The sequence below is a fragment of the Trematomus bernacchii genome, unplaced genomic scaffold (assembly GCF_902827165.1).
Source record: "Trematomus bernacchii unplaced genomic scaffold, fTreBer1.1, whole genome shotgun sequence".
NCBI classification, from domain to species: Eukaryota; Metazoa; Chordata; class Actinopteri; order Perciformes; family Nototheniidae; genus Trematomus; species Trematomus bernacchii.
The window spans coordinates 5,555,269-5,576,767 of NW_022987689.1; the positions used below are offsets into that span (position 1 = coordinate 5,555,269).

Below are 21,499 nucleotides of genomic sequence, written 5' to 3' on the forward strand. Positions count from 1 at the left end.
TTGTCTGTACCTATTCTGGGTATTTCAAACCCGAAAAAAAAAGAAAAGTAAAAAGATCAATTTGTATTTTGATACACCATACATACTATATTTTGTTGAGAGATTGTTGTTTACATGTCCTAATACCAAAAAGAGACATTTAGAATGTTGCGCTGCCTACAGTAGGTGAAAAATGCTCTTTTCTGAGAGTTTTCATATATATTATTTATATACCTAAACAATATGCCTTTTACATACATATAAATAAATACATATGGATGTACGTGAATCATGAGCTCTTACATAATGTATTCGCATTAATGAAAAAGAAGTGAGGTAAAAGACAAATCCTCACCTGAGGTAGTTGTAAATGACATTTCGGTTCTTTAATACAATGACACTGACTGACAGTCGTATCCCAGGGCTGTATGATGCTGTGATTGAGTCATGTTTTAAGCACTCCGCGGGCACCACCTGATGAGGGGAAGGAGCCTGAAGGGACATACACATAACCTCCATCACACATGCTCGCTCACATACACACTTAAGGGTGTGTATGAGATTTGTACCACAAATGAAAGCCCTACTGCCGACTTAGCAGTCTGAAAAGGGGCTCACTCGAGGGTATAGAGTTTTGTTGAGCCTGACACAGCAAAGCGTTTCAGCACAGTTACTTTGTGTCAAAGCTTCAGCAGTGGCAGCCTAGGGCTCGTTAAACCTGCTGTGGGCAGAGTAAGTTTTGTCACAGGCTATCTTTGGTTAAACAAAATGCAATTAACATGAGTGGTGAAAATAAATAAAGATCAGAGAAGCTTGCCGCCCTAATCACAAATAAGCAATCTGAAGCAGAGAAGAAATAAAACGCTGATAAGGGATCCTATTCACAAGTTGTTCCGTCAACATTCACATCGCCAAACCTCATGAAGTAATTTCCCATCCCATGATGTATTGTTGTCTTCTATTCTCTAAAGATTTGACTGGCAGTTTTGTAATTACAGTATTCAACGCAACAATTAAATAGCGCAGCTCAGCCAATTGTTTTGGGTGAATCTCCAAAAATGTGTTACAGGGTTTTAAACAGCTGCTTACTGTTCCAGCTGTTGCCACACACGTTAGGTGATGTGTCTTCATTCCCAGCGCACCTAATGTGACAGGCGTCAAGAGGGATGGTGCTCATACTGTAAAATTAGTATGTGCTTCGTAGTGTGGTCATGGTTATGAAAATTAGACCTCTAACATTATACCAGTGGGTGGGATGTCATGACAGGCAGGGACCCATGCGTGAACAAACACATCATTCCAACAGATGAACCAAGGACTGCTTGTGTGGCATGGATGACTTTTGTTTTAATTGTACACATCAGTGCATCATTAGCGTTCATCTCAACGTATCATACACACCTCACTGCGTCAGAGCATTTACCATTTTTCTCACTTTTTCCACACATCAACAACCTGTCAACACCAGCTAATTAACAGACAGACATTTCTAAGCGCTACATGTGCCCTAATGCTTCTCTGCAGATGACTTGCAACACATCTTTAAAACACTAATGTTCAAACCCTGTATGTTGCTTTGTCGCTTCAGCTGTTGTTTGTGCTTCAGCATCTGCTGCTCACACTGAATGAGAATGGGATTAGAAGGCCTATTTTCCACATGTGGTTATTGTTAGATGCCAAATACATTTGTATATAGTTATTTTTGGTGCCACTGCCAATTGCATTTATAAATGTAAAGTCAATGCATTAGCTGAGGCATAGATAGTATTGGTAAGAAGCTGTAGAATATTGCGACATTGTACTATAGGTCTGGACTAGCAGAATGCCTGATAAACAAAAGCTCACATCTGTAACAATGTGACTGTTAATCCCAGACAATTTTTAGATCCCCTCTGTGATTCCCATGCTAATAAGCTGCGCTGTTTCTGACAACAGATTTTCTGACATCAAACGATGGATAATTAGTTTGTGTTTAGGAAATACACTCAGCTCATTATAATCACAGAGCCACAGAGGAGATTAGTGTGCATCTCAGATGGACACAAGCGGGACTGAATTTACTATAGGCGTACAGTGTCCTGAAATTGTGTATGTTCATTTCTCAAAGTAGATTATCTATATATTGAAAATATGTAAATTGGAATATTGTCTGGGAAAAGGAATAAGAAGGAATTATGTTTTTGGTTAAAGATTCATAGATATATAAATTGTTCATTAAAGATTAAAAGATAAGCATTTATGAAGCTACAGTTTCACTTTGCTGTTTGTCCTAAGGCAATATGTAAATTCTGTGCAGTAGGACCAGTAATTTGATTGTACCAATAGCCAGTAATAGTTTAAAGTACGCATTACTGCCTTACAGTTGATTTGTGGATACATTAGGGCCGTTCAGTTAACGAGCAGGGCAGACAAATACCAGGCTAAATGTTGGACATTGGTGAAAATAACATGGTGCCGTGCAGTAAACTGTAATTTATAATTCAGGTCAACTTAATAGCCTTAACTGTTTTTAGCAATTGTGTCATGGCCTAGGGAATTTGTTTAGATTTATAATCCAAATTGAGTTTTTATCCATTCCTTATGCGGTGATCTAATTGAAAAAGGTATAAAGTATGTGTTATACTCCCATGAGTCATTGCAGCAGCCGTGCATTTTCTCCCGACAGGATTGCTATTTTATATCTTGTGTAGAAAATAGAACTGACGTTGGGATACTTTTGCTTCAAACTCTTAAATGAAGGACATATAAAATATTAAAGAAGGAATCTATTTTTTATCTGATGGCCATAAAAGGATGAGTCCAGTTTAAGAGGGCTGTACCACGGGGAGGGAGAGAGATAAACTGTTTGCATTTTAAATTAAATATGAATGTGGGCTCTGGACTGTGAATCAGAAAGCAATGGGTGTACGTACTCTATGTGTACGCGGCTGTGCGTGCATGAGATTTTGTGCGCATGTTTCCTATGTTTGTTGTTGTATATGCTCCCTTCAGATATCTTGAGTCAGAAGCAGTGGTGCTGCTGGGAGAGCAGCTTGGCGACACTTGTAAATAGAACGACTTTATGGAATGCAAAGCTCCAAACCCTCTGATGGATTAACTTGAATCCAATCTGTATGGAATCTCTAATGAGCAATTACATTCACACAGACAGGGTTCAAGGCAATTAGTGCAGTAACTAGAATCAGCTTTTAGTCAAGAACGAGGTGAGGCACCTTGATCCCTCCAAGACCAGACCTTATCTTCTTCATGTCTCTCGAGACCCCTCCCTCTATCTATGTGGCTTATGCAAATAAGCAGGCACAAATTGACTTGATGGAGATGGGTTTATTCCAATCATGGCTGCCAAGGTTTTGACTAAACGGCTGTGAGAAAGAGGGCTGCCCTTGGGTGTCACTGTAGAAATGATGATTTGACGTCTGCTTGCTCGCCCTAATGTCCGTCTTGTGGCAGTGGGTATTGAATTTGTTTACAAGTGTTTTTCAACACTCTTCCCCCCCTTCCTCCGTTTGCAGACATCTCCAGTCTGTGAACTGATTCACCTATTGCAGAGCAGCATAAAAAGAAATAGTTGATAGCGCAGTGGTTTTATCTCTTTATGAGCTCCTATAGGGAAAGGCTTTGGGGAAAATTGGTTCTACAGCTATCAAAAAGAAGACCGCTAGCGTAAGGAATACACGTTTAAAAAGAAAAGAAAACGGTCCACATAAACTCTTTCCATATACTGTATCCCTTCATCTTTCTCTTTTTTTTGTCACTCCAACTACTGAATCATCAAACCACCATTTGCATTGTATTGCTTTACTCTACATGGGGCGCTCCTGTAATAAACCAATAACACTATTTAATGTGTGCATTATCTGCTAATATTTATTTGCATAATATAGTGCACTAACCTGTCTCTAAAGCGGACCATAGACTAAATGGAGTTATTATCCTTTAAACTGTTAAGAGCCTGTTGTGATTGTAAGTGATGCTGTGACACACACTGATGGAGGCTCTGACTTAAAGGGCTATTGCATTCATTAATCATTAATACCATCATTAGCCAAGGAAAAAACAAACAAAGAGTGTCTTCTTCTCAAAAGCTTATTGAGCACTTTGGTTGTTCTAGAACTCTCTTTGCGAGCCGACATGTCTAACTGCCCCTCCCCACTGGGCTGCCCGACCCACTTCTCAGGCTCCCCGGGGATGAAGATCTACATCGATCCCTTTACCTACGAAGACCCCAACGAAGCTGTGAGAGAATTTGCCAAAGAGATTGACGTCTCCACCGTCAAAATCGAAGAGGTCATCGGTGCAGGTATGGGTGCTATGGAACAACGTGTGTGTGTCTGTGTTTCCTTACATGTGCATGTGAGGTTAATGTGAGTAGCTGTATCTTTATCTATTTATGTTACATGTGTATATCTGTGTGCTCGAGTGCAAACAAGTTTAACCTGCATCTGTTCAAGGTCATAAAGCCCAGCACTTTTACCAGCCACATCACATGGGAACATGTCTGGGGCCCATGTCAAGAGCACCAGCAGCATATAGGCCAGCTACCCTGGGACTCAATGTCATTAGAAATAACTCAAGCCTTGCAGCCTATTCCCTGCGCTTCTCTGTTTAGGAGCCTATTAGTGTTGCTCTATCACATGTTCTACCTTGCCCTTTTTATATGACTAGCATGTAAAGTAGGTAGAGACATTTTTAGTTTTCTGTCCCTGTTTCCTTGTTTGTTTGGTCAAATTAATGAAATGTTAATTAGGGGATTATTGCTTTTAAAGGTCCCCTATTATACTGTTTTTCATCAATATATTATAGTTCACAGATATATATACAAAACATGTCTCTGAAGTGTTTTGCTTGAAATACCAAACAGATCATTCATTGTAGCATCCAATAAACCCCTCTGTTTCAGCCCTGTTTCAAAAGTGCTGATTCTCTGTCTGTTACTTTAATAGGGGGGGGGGGGGATTACCTTGGTTGGTTATTGGCTAATGGTTACACAAGCCAAACAATCATTATGACATCATAAAGTGGCCAAAATCTGATCAGCTTATTTTCAGACAGGTTTTTATATAAATGGATCAGAACAAAAAGTGAGCGAATCTTTTTTCCTGAAAAGTTCAGAATCTCTTTACACAGAGGGGACACATGTTTCTGTATAAAATACATGAACAAGTGGATTTTGCATGATAGGTCCCCTTTAATATACAGTACTATCTGTTGTTTATTAAAACAACCTAAGGCTGTTATCTCAATTGTAAGAGTTGTGGATTGGTTTACTTAAAGGTCACCTATTATAGGTGACCTTTAAGTAAATTATAAAGCTTAAATACCTCCATCTTAGCATGTACTTGTGTCCCCAACATGTATTTTCATTGGGACTGGACACACCTTTTTTTTCAGCAGGAAGGGCATGCTGATAACAGTATGTGTTGGTTTGTACTGTAGAGAGGCTGGAACACAAACATTATTCTGGGCCTGGAATAACGAGTGGCCTACTCAGCAAGCTAGGTGTGAGGAAGTAACAGGGATGGGATAACATTCAAGGGGACTAACTAATTAAAGATTTCCGGTGTTGTTGATTTCACTGTGTGGTGTCTCTGCAGGATACCAAGGTGGAGATAATTAATCCAGATATTTACCAGATACTGCTTGCCAGTTTATTTTTTTTTGGGGGGGGGTATGAAAACAGTTGGCCGGCCTTTAGTACAGCTAAATCATGTGAGTCGGGGGAACCACACTGTTAAACATATCATGATGTAGCAACAATAGAGGAGTATTGGACAACACTCAGGGTGCTTGATATAGACTAAATAAAAATCAATAATTTCTGCCAAGGGACATGAGATGTAAATAAGATGAATAAATGAATAGATTTAGATCTCATCAACTCTACTAATGTTTTGTTTGATCACTTTTTGATCAAACAAAACGTTATCAGTTCTGGGTTTTGACAGGTACCACTGTGCTCCTCTTTCCATCTCCCCTCTAGGTGAATTTGGGGAGGTGTACAAGGGCCGTTTGAAGCTGCCTGGTAAGAGGGAGATCTATGTAGCCATCAAGACCCTGAAGGCAGGCTACGTGGATAAGCAGAGGCGGGACTTCCTGGCTGAAGCTTCAATCATGGGCCAGTTCGATCATCCCAACATCATCCGTCTGGAGGGTGTAGTCACAAAGAGCCGACCGGTCATGATAGTCACAGAGTTTATGGAGAATGGTGCCCTTGACTCATTCCTCAGGGTGAGTCATTGTTGTGGAAACATACTTGTAGGCTACTATGTCATACACAGTTGCTAGCAGTTATATTAGGTGATGAGAAGCCATATTCTCAAGTCTAATATAAGCTGTTCCATTATGAAACTGAGGAGTTAATTGGAAATTAATTGTTAAACAGTCCCGTAAAGGAGCGCATGCTAGGAATCGCTCCTAATACAAATTAGAATGAGCCTTCTTAATCTATCCTGTGCCAACAGAGAATATGTTTCATGACAATGAACATGATTTCAATCATTCTTAATTTCGAATTTTCCATTAGCTAGCTCTATCAGCTTTAATTTCTCTATAAATGCCTGGAGCGTTTAATGAACTCCTCACTTTCTTTTATAGTCGGGATTGAGCGGACATACAGCTTAATCAATATTCAACTCGCTCTTTCCCTTCTTCAATCTCATGGATTGGTGTTCTATTCCACTTTGATCTAGGGTGGGTTTAAAGGGGCTCTTTGAAGTTGGCTTTGCTAACCGCCACATCCGACTTGTGTTCCCATCGATCTCCCTTACCCTCTTATTTGTTACCGTGTTTCGGGGGTTCAAAGCTTGCTCTTCAAAACATTCGTACCGGGGTAGGGGCGCCATGCTTGGATGTTGAAGAGATGGATGTCATCAAGTCCTAATGGAAGACTGCTCTGAAACCGGCAATGAGCAAGATTGGCTTCAAGAATCCATTTCCCTATCTAATAGAAGTCTAATTTTCCACTGGTTATGAAGAGGATTTAAAGGGCAATTAAAGAGTGCAGGATGTTGATTTTATAATAGCTGAGTGTAAACAACAAATAATTAAAAATGTGGCGCCAAAAAAAACGTATCCTGAAATAAGTGAACTTAATTACTTGCTAGAGAAAAAGCTCTAATGTCAACAGTTGGGAAATCAGATATATTAGCCTACTAGTAAATGTAAATGCCAGATGTGACAGCACATCTTGTTCCTTTGCCACTTTATGAACATAGACCCGCTGGCTTTGGTAATAATAATAGACTACAAAGCCTTTAAATTGAAGCACATTCCCACTGGGCAGCCTTTTTGACGACTACATGTTGTATGCAAAATACATTAGAAAAAAGGACAAACATTTAATTTATTTTTCACTTGATTTGATATTTCCTAGCAGAAAAGATCCAATTGTATGTATATTTGTATTCATCATATACATATAAGGACAATCAGGCCTAGTATTTGTTATCAGCATCCTATCTATGATTCAGTAAAGAACCAATGTAATTAGTTCATTATCATTAAAAAGCTTTGCTGACACCTCTCTATCTTCCAGCTATTCTCATTTATGTTAATTGCGCCAAAGATAATATCTAAATAACTTTTTTTTTCTCTGTCCTCTAGCAAAATGATGGTCAGTTCACCGTGATCCAGTTGGTAGGGATGATGCGTGGGATCTCAGCTGGGATGAAATATCTCTCCGAAATGAACTACGTTCACCGTGACCTGGCTGCACGAAACATTCTGGTCAACAGCAACCTGGTGTGTAAAGTGTCTGACTTCGGCCTGTCTCGCTACCTACAGGACGACACTTCTGATCCCAGCTACACCAGTTCACTGGTGAGTACTTGCAATGTTCAACTTTTATCTAAAGGGCCAGGGGAACCATATATTTTCCGAATATGGCTTTTTCAGCATGTAATGTGTCTTTGAAGTGTCAAGTCAAATTGTTATTGATACACACAGCATACGAAACGTCGCTACAACCATCACCTATCAGTCTAATCAGTGTTGCTTCTCTGTGACGCTGTCTCTTTCTTTCTGAAGGTCTTTGCAACCTTTCACCTTTTCAGTGCCTTTCATTTTATATTAGCTGTCTGTCTTTCTCATCCCCCTTCTTCCTCTTTCCTACACTCTGCAAGTCACGAACTGGAGGGCTGTCACATCTTCATTAGTGTGGAGACAAGCCTCCTCTGGGAAGGCTCCTCTCTCGTTGACATGCCCAGAGTGCAGTGAAACCAAAGGGCATTGCGGCCTCTCAAACTGACAGCTTCCAACCCCCCCCCCCCCCACCCACCAATCCATTTTCTCTCTCACTCCTCATTCATTATTACTGGGGCATCATGGGAGGCTTTGGCTCCTCATTAACTCCTCCACACTACAGATCTGTAATTATTAGCAGCCATCGTTAGTTCATCTTCTGCCTCTCCTCTTCCTAATTCAAAACACACTCTTACGCCCTCGCAAACACACTGCACTGGTCATTAGGACTCCCGGCATGCCTGAGTTTGTGCGTGGGTTTTTACTTAAGTGTGTGCGTGTGTGTGTGTGTGTGTGTATGAGAGAGCTTAAAAGCTATGATGTGTACATGCATGGATGTGTCTGAGTGGGTGGGTGGGTGTCTTTGTGTCTATTGCCACCTCATTGACATTGCTTTGGGACTTTGGTGAAAATTAGCTTGTGTCACTGTCAATGTAACACATATGTATCTGTCTGCCTTTTGTAGTAAGGTTTGCAATAGAGGAAATGTGTATATATATTATTATTATTATTTTTAGCATGTCATGTATTTCATCTGTCCTCCTGTAATGTTTGTTCCCCAGCCTCCAGTGGCCCTACACAACCTTTACTGCCAGTCTAACCTGGGAGAAGATATTCTTACTTGTTTCATAAAACCACCCTGGTAGCTCTCTCCGAAAGTGATGAATGTAAATTGTGGTAGCACTGTATATATTATCAATAAATAGTATAATCATGTTATACAAAGAGCCTATTTTAGAATTACTTTCAGATATTTCTTTCAACACATGCAAAAGAAGATCATTATATTACATTACATGTCACTTGTTAGACGCTTTTATCCAAAGCGACTTACATACACAATACTGTGGGCAATCCCCACAGGAGCAATTTGGGGTGAAGTGTCTTGCCCAGGGACACAACGACATGCTGACTGCAGTGGGGTTTGAACCTGTGCTCCCCTGATCCGAACACCAACACACTAGTCCACTGCGCCACACACCTCCACATCAAAGACATAAAGTCAGTCTGTGAGTCAGAGCAATTCAGGTATAAAAAGAGAGTCGGAACAATTATTTGTCTTCATCTAAATATAGGCAAAGAAACAAAACACATCATGTACTTTATCATCTGTACTTTTGAGCTCTGGTTGAAAATGCTCTCGTTAGATTATAGTTAATAATGTTACAATTATTACTTTAGGCTGTTTGCCAATAACATTCAGTGTAAATGATTGGCAGGATGTGGACGCTCAGGTGGGCACAGGAAGTGTCATAAGGGCCAGAGGACACACAACCTTACATCGGTGTGGCTGAGAGCTAATCGCTCCCCAGGAATAGCTTGCATTGTATGCTTGACCCCTGTGGGTAAACCTTGCTGAATGGGTCTTATTTAGCAACAAAGAGGAACAGCATCTCTGTTGTCTGCGCCGCTGAGCTTGCTAATAAAACAGGGTGTAAAAGGAGGGGATTGGATTATAGATTGAAGTCGGCATTTTGATGTTGTTTAATGCAAACAAAGTCTCCTTGAGGGCATTATCTGGAGAGTCAATAGAGCAGGTGAGGTTTGAAGTCTAAACCTGGGGAGCTGTTTTGATGGCAACACTAAGGTGTTTTGATGCTGTGTGTGTCTTTTACTGATAGAGAAGAGCACATCAAAGCTTCGACTGTGCTTCAATTTCATACTGAGTGCAGCCTTATTATCTTCAGTTCCATGACTATTTTTGTTCCTATCAAATCAGAAGAGCAGTTTTATTCATATCTCATAATGAGAGTCCGTAACTATGCCTGCTGAAGTCTTAAATATAACTAAATGTGATAACATTTGAGGACAGCTCATCTAGACTTTGCTGATGTTGCCACAGATGTTCTTAGTCCTCTGTTCTCCTGATCCCCAATCCCCTGTAACCAGGGAAAACATGCAAACAAGTACGCTCCTGTACAGGGTTCTATGATGTAATTAAGCTATGCATGGTGCCCTTCACTCTTTGACTTCTTCAGCTAAGACCTGACGCTAACCAATCAGTGAGCAAGGCTGGCGTGGCAGACAAGGCCGAGGGAATCCGGGAAATTAAATTGCGCTGACAAGCAGTGATTTACATCGCCATCGACCTCTTCCTCCAGCAAATTAATCACCTCTTTCCCTCTACTGCTTTTCTAATTTTTCCCTGCTATTTGAGGCACACCAATTACAGTGCCTGTGGTGTGGTGTTGGATGTATGGTTAGGGGGACATGCTGGTAATTGTGTTAACCCTGGATTTGGGTTCATTCTGGAGCAGTGTTGTGGAGGTTTCAGACAGAAGGGGGCTGTCCGCCCTTTCTGTTGGCTGCTAACCAAAGTCGTGATTAATTAGGCTCACTGGACAATGCTTGGACTGCACTGGTCTTGCTAAGGTGATGTGTGTTCATTATTATAAAGACTGTGTGTCCCATCGCAGCCATGCCTTTCTTGTATTTGCATCACTGCCTGATTATATTTACACAGTTGCTTGGTTTATGAAGTAGCCCTTAGGACCATGATCACAAGTCCAGGTTAAATGTGAGTTAACCTGCTTACCTGACAGAGAGGAGGATTGATTTTTGAACACCCGGCGAACCGGGAACACTTTCAAATTAGTCTCTTTATTCACAAATCCATATGTCTAAAAGGCTACCATCTATGCATCTATTTATCTATTATTCCTTTTCCCCCAGCTGTCCACTTCTTCCCCATTTCATCAGATGGACATAATCAGTGTAGATGTAACGAATGAAAAACCAAACTGTATGCAGCGGTGATGCGTCATATGTTTTAGTGTGTTTTGTTTTCATGTGTGAGTGAATAGCGTGTCAAGTCTATCACACATTAGACACACACAAGTGCTGCTACCCTTTCATTTGAGTTTTTATGCCCACAGGACCTTAGTGAGGAGGGCAGGTATGGGTCAGGAATTTCGGCTTGTGCCTCAGCTGATGATGTGGAAAGCCTGTCATTGCCTTGCATGTCACACCATGTATACCATACCATGTGACTGAGTGGGCATGTTTGTGGTTAGAAGAGTGTGTGTGCTGTGCTCCTGACAGAGTATACACATATAAGTCCCCCAGGTATCTTTTTCTATGTATGTGTATGTAGGTGTGTGCTTGTTTGTTTGTGTCATTGAGGCTGAGAGGGGTTGAAAGGCGAGGTCACTCAGAGCCAGTAACAAAGCTCATCCGTCAAATCCCTGTGACCTGAGTGACATTCTCTCAGCTCCGCTCCAGTGCCCACACTATGTGGACCGCTCTGTTGTTTCTGTCATTTGTCTGTTTTCTATTTGCATCCTTTCCCCCTCCCTCTCTGGCTTCAGGCCCATGCACTTTTTTGGCTTGTCTCTTCAACTTGCAGTGAATTATTTATGCACTTCAAGTTAAGGGGGACATATTCGCTGAGTAAACAAGAAGTTAATTGGGAACATGTCCATATGGACTCAAAGGGATTTTTTGAGACTTATCACATTTATATGCAAACATAAAATACATATTTACATAGACAATAAACCTGTAACAGTACTGAATATAGACCAGCACATTTGTGTGGCTGTTGCTGCTTCTTCCCTGAGGCACTGTTGTGTTGCATCACCATGATGTCCACAGCTCATATTACAACAAGCCAGGTTCATACCTCACACCACACCACACATCAAACACAGACCCCAACATCTCCCTATTATTACAGCTAATTTCAGGAGAACAGCAAGTTCACCATACCTATTGCTTATTTATTTCCATTTCATGTGATGAAGTTACATTTAGTAAACAGCTGTTTGCACCAACCGACTTTAAGCTTGCATTTAGAAAATAATCCACTGTCAATACACTTTTGCTGTCTATTTAACTCTACAATATTGTCAAAAATGTACCTGTATATTCCTTCACTCTTTGTATATAAGGAATATTATAATCCACTGGTTCTCTTTGATCAGCAGTCAGTCATTCTGCTTACATATCTCCACAATCCTTTACTGTCTTCTTCTACAGTATCTTCAAATATATCCTGTGTATAATCATACCTTGTTGAAGTTCTAAAACAAATGTTATTGTATTGTGTAGTTGGACACCTCTCGTATTGTGTAGTTGGACACCTCTCGTATTGTGTAGTTGGACACCTCTCGTATTGTGTAGTTGGACACCTCTCGTATTGTGTAGTTGGACACCTCTCGCCCCTCTGCGAGATATTTGGTTAAAAAGAACACAATGGTGCTCTAGGAGGAGATTCAGGAGATAAGGTGGGCGGGTGTTACCTTGGTTGGTTATTGGCTAATGGTTACACAAGCCAAAAAATCGTTATGACATCATAAAGTGGCCAAAATCTGATCAGCTCATTTCAGGTTTTTATATAAATGGATCAGCAGAAAAAGTGAGCAAATCTTTTTTCCTGAAACTTTCAGAATCTCTTTACACAGAGAGGACACATGTTTATGTATAAAATACATGAAAAAGTGGATTTTGCATGATAGGTCCCCTTTAATATACAGTACTATCTGTTGTTTATTAAAACAACCTAAGGCTGTTATCTCAATTGTAAGAGTTGTGGATTGGTTTGATCTGGTTGCATGTGATATTTGGTAGGACATCAAAACACTTTTCCCCCTATTTTAATCTTGGCCTTTCCCACAATACCCTGCCGTTTCCAGTTCCCTTATTTAGCTTTTGGAGTGCGTAAACAAGCTAGATACTTTATTTAATCTTCCAGCTTCACTGGGAGAGCAGGTAGAGTTTAACGCTTCCCTGCACAGATCCTACACTTCCCCACCCCCCATAAGTATGAGTCACAATGAAGTAGTCAAATATGATCCCCATCTGGCTTTGCACCCAAGTGTCCTGCCAAGCTAGAATCGCTGCTGCTGAGAATAGAACCCCAGTCACACTCATTCATAATTGAAGCAAAATCCTAAACATGCTAGCTTGGTTTGGTTCATCTCTTGGTTTTTGAAACTAATAAGGATGTTTCCAGGCTAATTTTATTCAGATTGGAGAGTTTAATTTGCTCAGGCTTCGGGTAAACGTAGCAGCATAAATTCTCCAGGAATGGAAATGAATATGAAAATGGAGGAGGTATTGGTTCTGAAAGTAACACGATCCATACCTGGTCCCTGCATCAAAGAGGGTGCAACCATCCAAAGCACCGCACCTTGATTTATACCTTCTGTCGTGTTTGCGAGTCAGTATAAGGCTGGCATTGATTTGCCATCTGTGGCTGTTGGACCGCATTTGCATCTGAGCAGGACTCACAATGAACTAATTCAGTAAAAGAGATAGCTTCTCTGTTGGTGAGCTTGTGTATCCATATTAACACTATACTTCAGACTGCAGTCTCACCAAAGGGAGATTTAATTTGTTTGTAAATCAAAGCATTAACTTCCAAATACAAAGCTTTTTATGATTTTCAAAATAAAGCCCTGGCATGACCGTTGTTTTTTGTATATTGTTCTCATTAAAGGGGCATTCCTATATACTTTCAGTTGCTTTAAAACATGAGAAACAATATGAGTCTCATACAGTGGCGAGCCGTGACTTTTATACCTAGGCCCTCTGACCCCCCCTTCCCTCGAAAAAAATAAAATAAAAAAGAGTTATTACGTCACAGCGTATACTTCAGCGGAATATCAAAACAACGGCCCGGGGTGCAAAACGCATCAATGAGCAACCCTCTACCACACAAAACAACACCTGTAAATAACCCAATTTGTGTTCTTTGAAATTGAAAAGGATATTGCATTGTGTTTGTTACTTTTGTTGCAGTTGTATATATGTCTTAAGTGTAATTTGGCTTGGTTTCCTATTTTGTATGGACATGCTTTTATTTTGAAGGCGAGTTTACGCTGTTGACAGGAAGTTGTTGTTGCTATGGAAACAATGTGACGGAGAAAAGGAGCGGAGATTAACGGAGAAAAGTCATATCTACATATAAAGACGGAGAAAGTAAAGGATAAAGTTTGTGTTTAAGTGTTAGCACCCCCCGAAGAGGAACAAGCTCTGTAGCATTTCCCCTCCGAATAAGGGTCGAAGACTTGACTGTTGATATTGGAGATTTCAATAAATTCATATCATCAGTCAAGACTTCGACCATTATTCAGATTTATATTAACACCTATCATGACAAGGCACCCACAGCCAAGTAACAATTAAAAATGAATTAAGTCGGCACGGCGGCCCACATTGAAAATGACTTAGGCCTACCTTTGATGATCAAATCACTTAAACACAAAGTCCATCCTCCTGTCCTTTTGGATGAAGCACTTGATGGCGGGTCATGCAGCTGATCCTTTGCCACTCCAATTTATCATTGTAACTCAATCTTGAAAATGACTCGGTTAAAATTTTCGAAACGATGTCATCACTATCACTGACGTGAGCCATCATGAACGAACTTATGCTAATTAGCTACTTCCGCCTTGCTTGACCCGTTGTTATTATAACACATGCACAAACTTCAAAGCAGGCGGAACTTGTCATAAAGTCCGCGATAATAAAGCCCACCCATTTAGAGGGAAGATATGATTGGTCAATTGTACTGGCATTTGACATTACTCTCTCGTTGAGTTACCCTAGCTGGCCCTCTGTGAATTTACAGCTGGACCACCAATCACCTCCTATCTTCACAGTAACTCGCAGAGACGGCCAAAGGAGCTTTTTTCATTTAACCCTTCACATTCCAACAGAAACTGAATAGACAGATTCAAAGGATTTATTTCTTTGGAAATGTTATTTTAAATACAATTAAATCTAAAGTTATTTTGGTAAAACTAATGAAAAATATAACTAATAAAATATTTTGCCTAGAGGGCCCTGACGGCTCGCCACTGGTCTCATAAGTAATGAAAACACAATGCGGAGCAAGGCAATGAAACTTAAGATAAGAAGCAGGATTTTACGGCGCACTATGCATGGGGCCGCCTTGAGGGGGTTTCCCGACATGTCGTTGCAGTAAATTAAAGGGTGTTTCATGTTGTCGTTGCTGTGGACCTTCTTAATCTACTTTCTTTGGGGGCCCCCTTCTGGCCCCAAGCAGTTGCCTGCCTTGCCTGTCCGCAAGCGGCGGCCCTGGGAATACATACGGTACATTTACACAAAGAAATAGAGTTTACAAAACATGGCAAATAGTATTTTCTCAAGCTAATACAAATGAAGTAAGAGAAACTCAAAAGTATTGCAAACAAACTTAAGACATGCCATAAAAACACATCTGCAGGGTGAGGTTGCTATGGCACCTTCAACACTGTGTGACAACAATTTAGATTTACGATTCCAAATTCTCTCATGTTTAAAAAAAAAAAATCCTTGAATTCACTCTACATAGATGCATATTTCTCAGCTTTCATCTGCTGAATTTGAGTATTATACCCTAATAAACTACTAAGCATTGTCACTGTATATATTATGAAGTTATTCAGAAGTAGAGTAGTGCACTGGTGAATTACATAATAACCTTATTTTTGGTTATAAGCTCACTCTCTAAATAATGAAGTATACATGACAGTTATTAATATTACAGAAGAATATCTGTTTCTCTCTTGCCGTATTGTTCTGTAATTTATACTGTAACCTGACTGAATTTCAGTTCCTCGCAGCAATTATTTTTGGAACAGGATCATAATGCTACAGACAGAAGGTTCCTGGGCGATATGACGCATATGTATTTTAATCTTGATCAGAATTTCATTATTTTCAGAAGGAGAGCAATTATGGGTATTCTGGGTGCGTGGTATGTTTTTCATTTTCTTCAGTTATTTTCCCACACTCTGTAGAGCGTTTTCTGAGTGTGTTTGTTAGTCAAATCTAAAAACAAAAAGCCTCACTGTGAGACTGTTTGGGATCTTTCAAACTCAAAATGTAGTTTTGACAAATGCTTTCCTCGAGTATTGCATGATTCCATTGTGTATACAGGGAAAGACCTGCGTCCTTCTCTCTACCAGACATTCCCATGGGTGTCTGAGAAACCAGCAGCTCTCTCACCAACCCCCCCCCCCCCCCACCCCCTTCTCTTTTTTTTTCTTGTTCTATTTCTTCCCGATCTCCAGATCACTCTCCCTTTCCCGGCTTCTTTCCATCCCTCTCACTCTCTTTCGCATTCTATTTGGGCAGACATCCAGGGCAGATCGTTGCTCTCAGGATTTCATTAAAAGGATGTTGATGGAGCACTCTCCCCAGCCTAAGTAAATGTGCTCAAGTCCATTTGAGAGAGCATTGTTTGGAAATGGATAACTGAAGTTGGAGGAGAAAAGGAAAAGAGGGAACGGGAGAGAAAGGAAGACAGGGAAAGGGAGATCTACATATTTGTCTTCCAGATGAAGCAGAACGTTTATTTGGAGTCGCTAAATAGCTTCTGCGAAGTACAAACGCTGAGCAAAAACAAGACAAAAACCTCTGCTTCTCAATTATAGCATGTTTATCTGGGACATGGCTGCATGTAAGAGATGACTTTCATTGTACTCCGACAGGTATATTTGACAGTCGACATAAGGGTATCTGGCACATTGGTGGATGGATAGCTCGAGCCACTGTAAGGACATGACAGGTGTTTCATATCCTAGCTATGTGTATCACTGTCTACACACACATACTCACAAATGATTGGCACCAGGGGAACATAACAGACACAAGTAAGTAAGTACACACATTACCCGAGCCACCACATGTTTATCCTTCATCTTTTCAGACCTGGCTGTCACAGGAACACACTCCTCTCACCCGTGATAGCTCTTAACCTGACAGTCCCAGCATATCTATGTTACATCCGCACTCCAGACGTGCGGCTAGCTGTCACGACTGGCCAGCACCTGTCACAGGTGCCCATGACCAGGTGGAGCCAGTACTGTAATCTCATTCGGTGACATTAGGTTGACAGCACGCCTCTTAGACTGCTCAGAGTATTCAAGATGGGTGTTCTTTGTGCACATGTGGCTGGTTTGTTTTTCACATGCCTGATAGGGAAACTTGTTGAGAATAGCTTAAAGTGGACCTATCATGCTATATTTAAATGATATATTGTAGGGCCATACCTATATAAGGTATATTTATACGTTTCTGTTTTCAAAATACCAAACAGATCATGATTTTAAGCCATGCCTCATTTCTCTCTACTGTATGTGCTGTTCTCCAGCACTGTTTTTGCAGGGGGCTGATTCTGTGAGCTGCAGCTGACCACGCCCCCCTGCAGGAGAGGGGAGCGCGCTCTGAACAGCTGCTGGGCTGTCAGAAGAGGGGGAGAAAAATAGATCTCCGTCTTCCGTGTTTTATTATAGCCTATTATTATATAGAGTCGTTATTCATTTGTTTTAAAGCTCAATAAATAACAAAGACCACCTTTGACCGGCACTTTTCTAACTTTGTCCAGAAGATTTAAACTTTAACGGACATCTTGACCGGCGAAAGAAACTGAAACTGAAACTCTGCCACACGGTCCCCTCGTTCCTTGGAAGAGGCGGAGAGGTGGGTGTTTGTCATCTGCTGGTGGACTAACCGGAGAGAATTACAGTGCTTGCCTCGACGGGGAGGGATTGCATTGAATTACAGCAGCGGGAGCAAACGCTTGCCTCGGGGAGGGAGAAAAAAAGCCACAGCGGAGAATAAACAGAAGGGTAACCATGGTAACCATGCGCGGGAAGTCTTCTTCGCTGCTTTTGTGGCAGACTACAGCGCCACTTACAGGCCTGGCATATGTACTACGGCGTCTCCTGCGCTTTCGAGCGGCAATGGCCGGCCGTGGCCCAACCCCACATTCCCCTGATAGGTGGAGAGTTGGCCCAATAGCCGTAGCGCCACTTTCCTGACGTCAGTAAATTGTTCAAATCTGGATCAGTTTTTATCAGATCCATTGCAGCCCCTTTTTTAGAGATTTGGGTATGGAGGAAAATAGAGAGGGTTGTGTTTTCTGACACTTGGTGAGTTCCCTGGAACACCGGGGACACATATTCATGTATAAAAGACGTACAAAAGTGCATTTTGCATGATAGGTCCCCTTTAAAACACCAAGTTTTGAAAATGTATTTTGACAGCAAAAGGTGGTAAGGTGTATATATATATATATATAATATATACTTTATTTAACCAGGTGAAAGATAAGAGAAACTATTATAAAACATTAAAAACTGGCACAATTTTAAAACGACTTCAATTATGGGATATACGAGCAATCACATCGACCAATGAAGTTGAAAGGTATCTTGATGGCAAATGTAGTTTCGGTTTTCCCCCTCACTGTGCCAACATTTATCAACCAGAAAATATACCCATCTGATGTCTCTGGAGAATCCGGCACCGTATGACACCCACTTTATTTATTACCAAGGGATTTTTGCAAAGTATCACTTGATATCATTGAAGATGACTCCTCTCAAGGACTATGGTAGTTCTGCAGCTGCAGTGGATGTGCTTCATTCTGGCTCATCCACACACATTTTACACAAAGAGTTAACTGTCCAAGATAATAGGAGTGTGTAAATTCTGTTTGAAGGGTGATATTTCACTTCAAGGCAAACAGAAAACAGCTTGTTCCTTTTTCAGTAGCCAGCACAATATACCATATCCAAAGAGCTTTCCCCATGCTTCGAGGCTTCACAAAGCTCTCCCACTTTTGTGTTGACATTAGGTCTGTTTTAATTCCCATCACCACTTCTACTACCCCGAACACATTCCCTTTGGTATTAACACTCTGAAAAAAGAAGCTCCAATGCTTTAAAAAAAAATGTTTGCCTTCTTCCCTATACGCATGAGCTGTTTAGTACTTTATGTTATTAAAGCAGAATTTTGGCAGAGCTATCACTGGCCCACAGCAGTAATTACTAAGAGTTTGCATAGCTGCCTCTGACTCACTCCGCCTTGGAAATGTTATTACTAAAGTCTGTCTCATTGGAGGCGCACAGGGAGCTTCTTGTGAAGCATGAATTTTTGCTCAGGCCATTCCAGCGACACTCAGCTCATATCCCCAACAGAGTCCTGGGGCACGAGACCAGATGTACTGAGCGAGGGAGGGAGTAAGCTATGTAATGATAAACGCAGACTGAAATATATATCGTTTTGCTTGAAGCCGCAATTTTTTCATGCAATTATGTCTCTGTTTTTCATGTTCTGTATGTTCGTTCAAACCAACTGATTGACGTGAAACATGGCCTATGACAGAGTAACCGATGAAGAAGGGGAATGGCCCATTCATTTTTTCTAAGGGAAGATTTCTGTGTAACTTCCATGCCCTAGGACAATAGAAAAGGGCAAGAGAAAGTGTCCTGGGGTCTTGGTTTAGATGAAACAATTCAGATATGAACTAGTCTGAGATATGAGAAAGGCATTGAAGTCGTTGGGGATTAGAGATCCTTTATTCTACTATTGATCTCTGCCTGTTTGCTTTTCTTTTTTGTTCTCTCGTTTTCTCTGTCTGTCAGACACTCACACAACCACACCAGCGCCTAATTCCTCCTACGTTTTTCTCCGCTGGCTGGTGAGAGCTCAGTGAGAACTGAGTGTTGCCTTCGTGTCTTGCAGTGTGTCCTGACAGCAGTGTCCATTCAGGGTGAGATGTTAAATCTCTGTTCAGAGTCAGCAACCTCTCTAAGGTCAAATCCTAAGGAGGTGTTCATTAATGAGCTCAGCCTCTGCACTTCTGCAGTACTACGCAACACTGACCTGTAACACTTACACAAGTGTGTACAGATGCACACATACAGGAACACACACCAAGATAACCTGTTTATGATTATTCCTCTCGAACATTTTAAAACGCCTGGGGTATGGAAACACTGCAAAGGAAGCATTTTCTGTCTCTCATTCTCCTCACTAATTTATAATTTCCCTCTCTGTCTCTTTCTCTACTCCCCCCCTCCTCCCTTCTCAGAGAGCGAGGAGGGAACAGGGTGGTCTGTGTAGGTTGCTCTCTGGGTTTGTGTTTGTTTCCAACAGCAGCTTATCTGCAAATGCTCAGGTTGAGCTAATTGGCATTATTAAACCAGTGGCAAGCTTGACTCAGATATAAAGGCAGGTGCTGTTGGGTGTGTGCACATTTGTGTGCGTCGGTGGGCCCGCACAATCATCTATGACTGTGCCTGTGAATATGTGTGTGCAGAATTTTAAACCAGCAGCTGTCAATTTCAGTCAGCAAGGCACGTGGCATGTCTGAGGGCCAGGTAGTCCAATTACAGGCAGACACGCTCGATGTACGAGCCGAAGCCCCGGCCTATCTTCCTTCATTCAAACACAGCTGTGGGAGAGGAGACGCTAAATGTGATGTTGGTCGATGTGTGAAGGGCAAACACTATTGGGAGCCACTGTTGGCTCATGGAGGATCGACGCTGGATGGATAAGGGGGGATAAGGAGTTAGGAGAGCTGAAGCAGTCACAGTTGTGTTAGGGGGTTATTGTGTTACAACTGAAAATGATGTTGGCAGTAAACTGTTTTGGAACTTTGCAATTTCTTTCATTTAATCTTCTGCTCCTTTTGTTTCTCCTGTTCTTAGGGTGGGAAGATCCCAGTGAGGTGGACAGCACCAGAGGCCATCGCTTACAGAAAGTTCACCTCAGCCAGTGACGTGTGGAGCTACGGCATCGTCATGTGGGAAGTGATGTCATTTGGAGAGAGGCCTTACTGGGACATGTCCAATCAGGACGTAAGTGTTATATTTCTAATATTCATTAGACACATATATTCTGTAATCCCCTTTTGAAACAGGGTGTTGGATTGCAACATTACATAAGAATTGATAACTCAGTTAGTTATGGAGATAAAGGCGGTTTAAATCACAAAGACCAATGTGTTTTCATCAAATAAATGTGTTGACCACTTTACAGCAAGGCGTCACTACAGAAGATGCACCTTTTTTCCAAGAATTTGTAAGTGTCTATTTCAGGGGATCCTTAAGAAAGATCATAAAAGGGACATCTAAATGAGTGTTATCCCTTTTCTAAAGTTCCATGCCGTAAAAAAAAAACAATTCTAAATCTGGATAAACTGCCTCATTAAAAGGATGGCCATTTCCGTACAGATGTGGTTATATTGCCTTTTCACCCCATAGATAAGCAATCAAGGATAACTCATAAGAGAGGAAGCTGTGATAAATCACACATATTTTATCAGCTCCCATCTCATAGCATCATCATTGAAGATGTCCTTGACTCTGACTTTGAAAGCAGACTTATTATGGACACAGTTTCACACTATCCTCTTTTCCTTCCTGGCCAGCTTTTGAGAGCAATGAATGATTGCTGAGAGCTCTGCTTTGTTCCCCACGTCCGTTTGGATAAGGTCCACGCACAAACTCCCACCATCACACAGGCACCAACACAAACACAC

The 21,499-nt window shown here is 41.2% G+C and overlaps 1 protein-coding gene across 6 annotated transcripts in view; it reads left to right on the forward strand.

The window, feature by feature from the left end:
• LOC117488543 (ephrin type-B receptor 1-B) overlaps positions 1-21,499 on the forward strand; it is a 147,164-nt gene that overhangs the window by 117,885 nt on the left and 7,780 nt on the right. For 3 of the 6 annotated variants that reach the window (XR_004556537.1, XM_034137523.1, XM_034137527.1), the window contains 5 exons: positions 4,091-4,279; positions 5,960-6,207; positions 7,582-7,797; positions 20,667-20,816; positions 20,998-21,039. Coding sequence is in view for 5 of the 6 variants with exons in the window: in XM_034137523.1 (XP_033993414.1) it covers positions 4,091-4,279; positions 5,960-6,207; positions 7,582-7,797; positions 20,667-20,816; positions 20,998-21,039 (845 nt within the window). In the remaining variant the exon portion in view is untranslated. The remainder of the gene's footprint in view (positions 1-4,090; positions 4,280-5,959; positions 6,208-7,581; positions 7,798-20,666; positions 20,817-20,997; positions 21,040-21,499) is intronic. The other 3 variants (XM_034137525.1, XM_034137524.1, XM_034137526.1) reach the window with 3 other exon arrangements.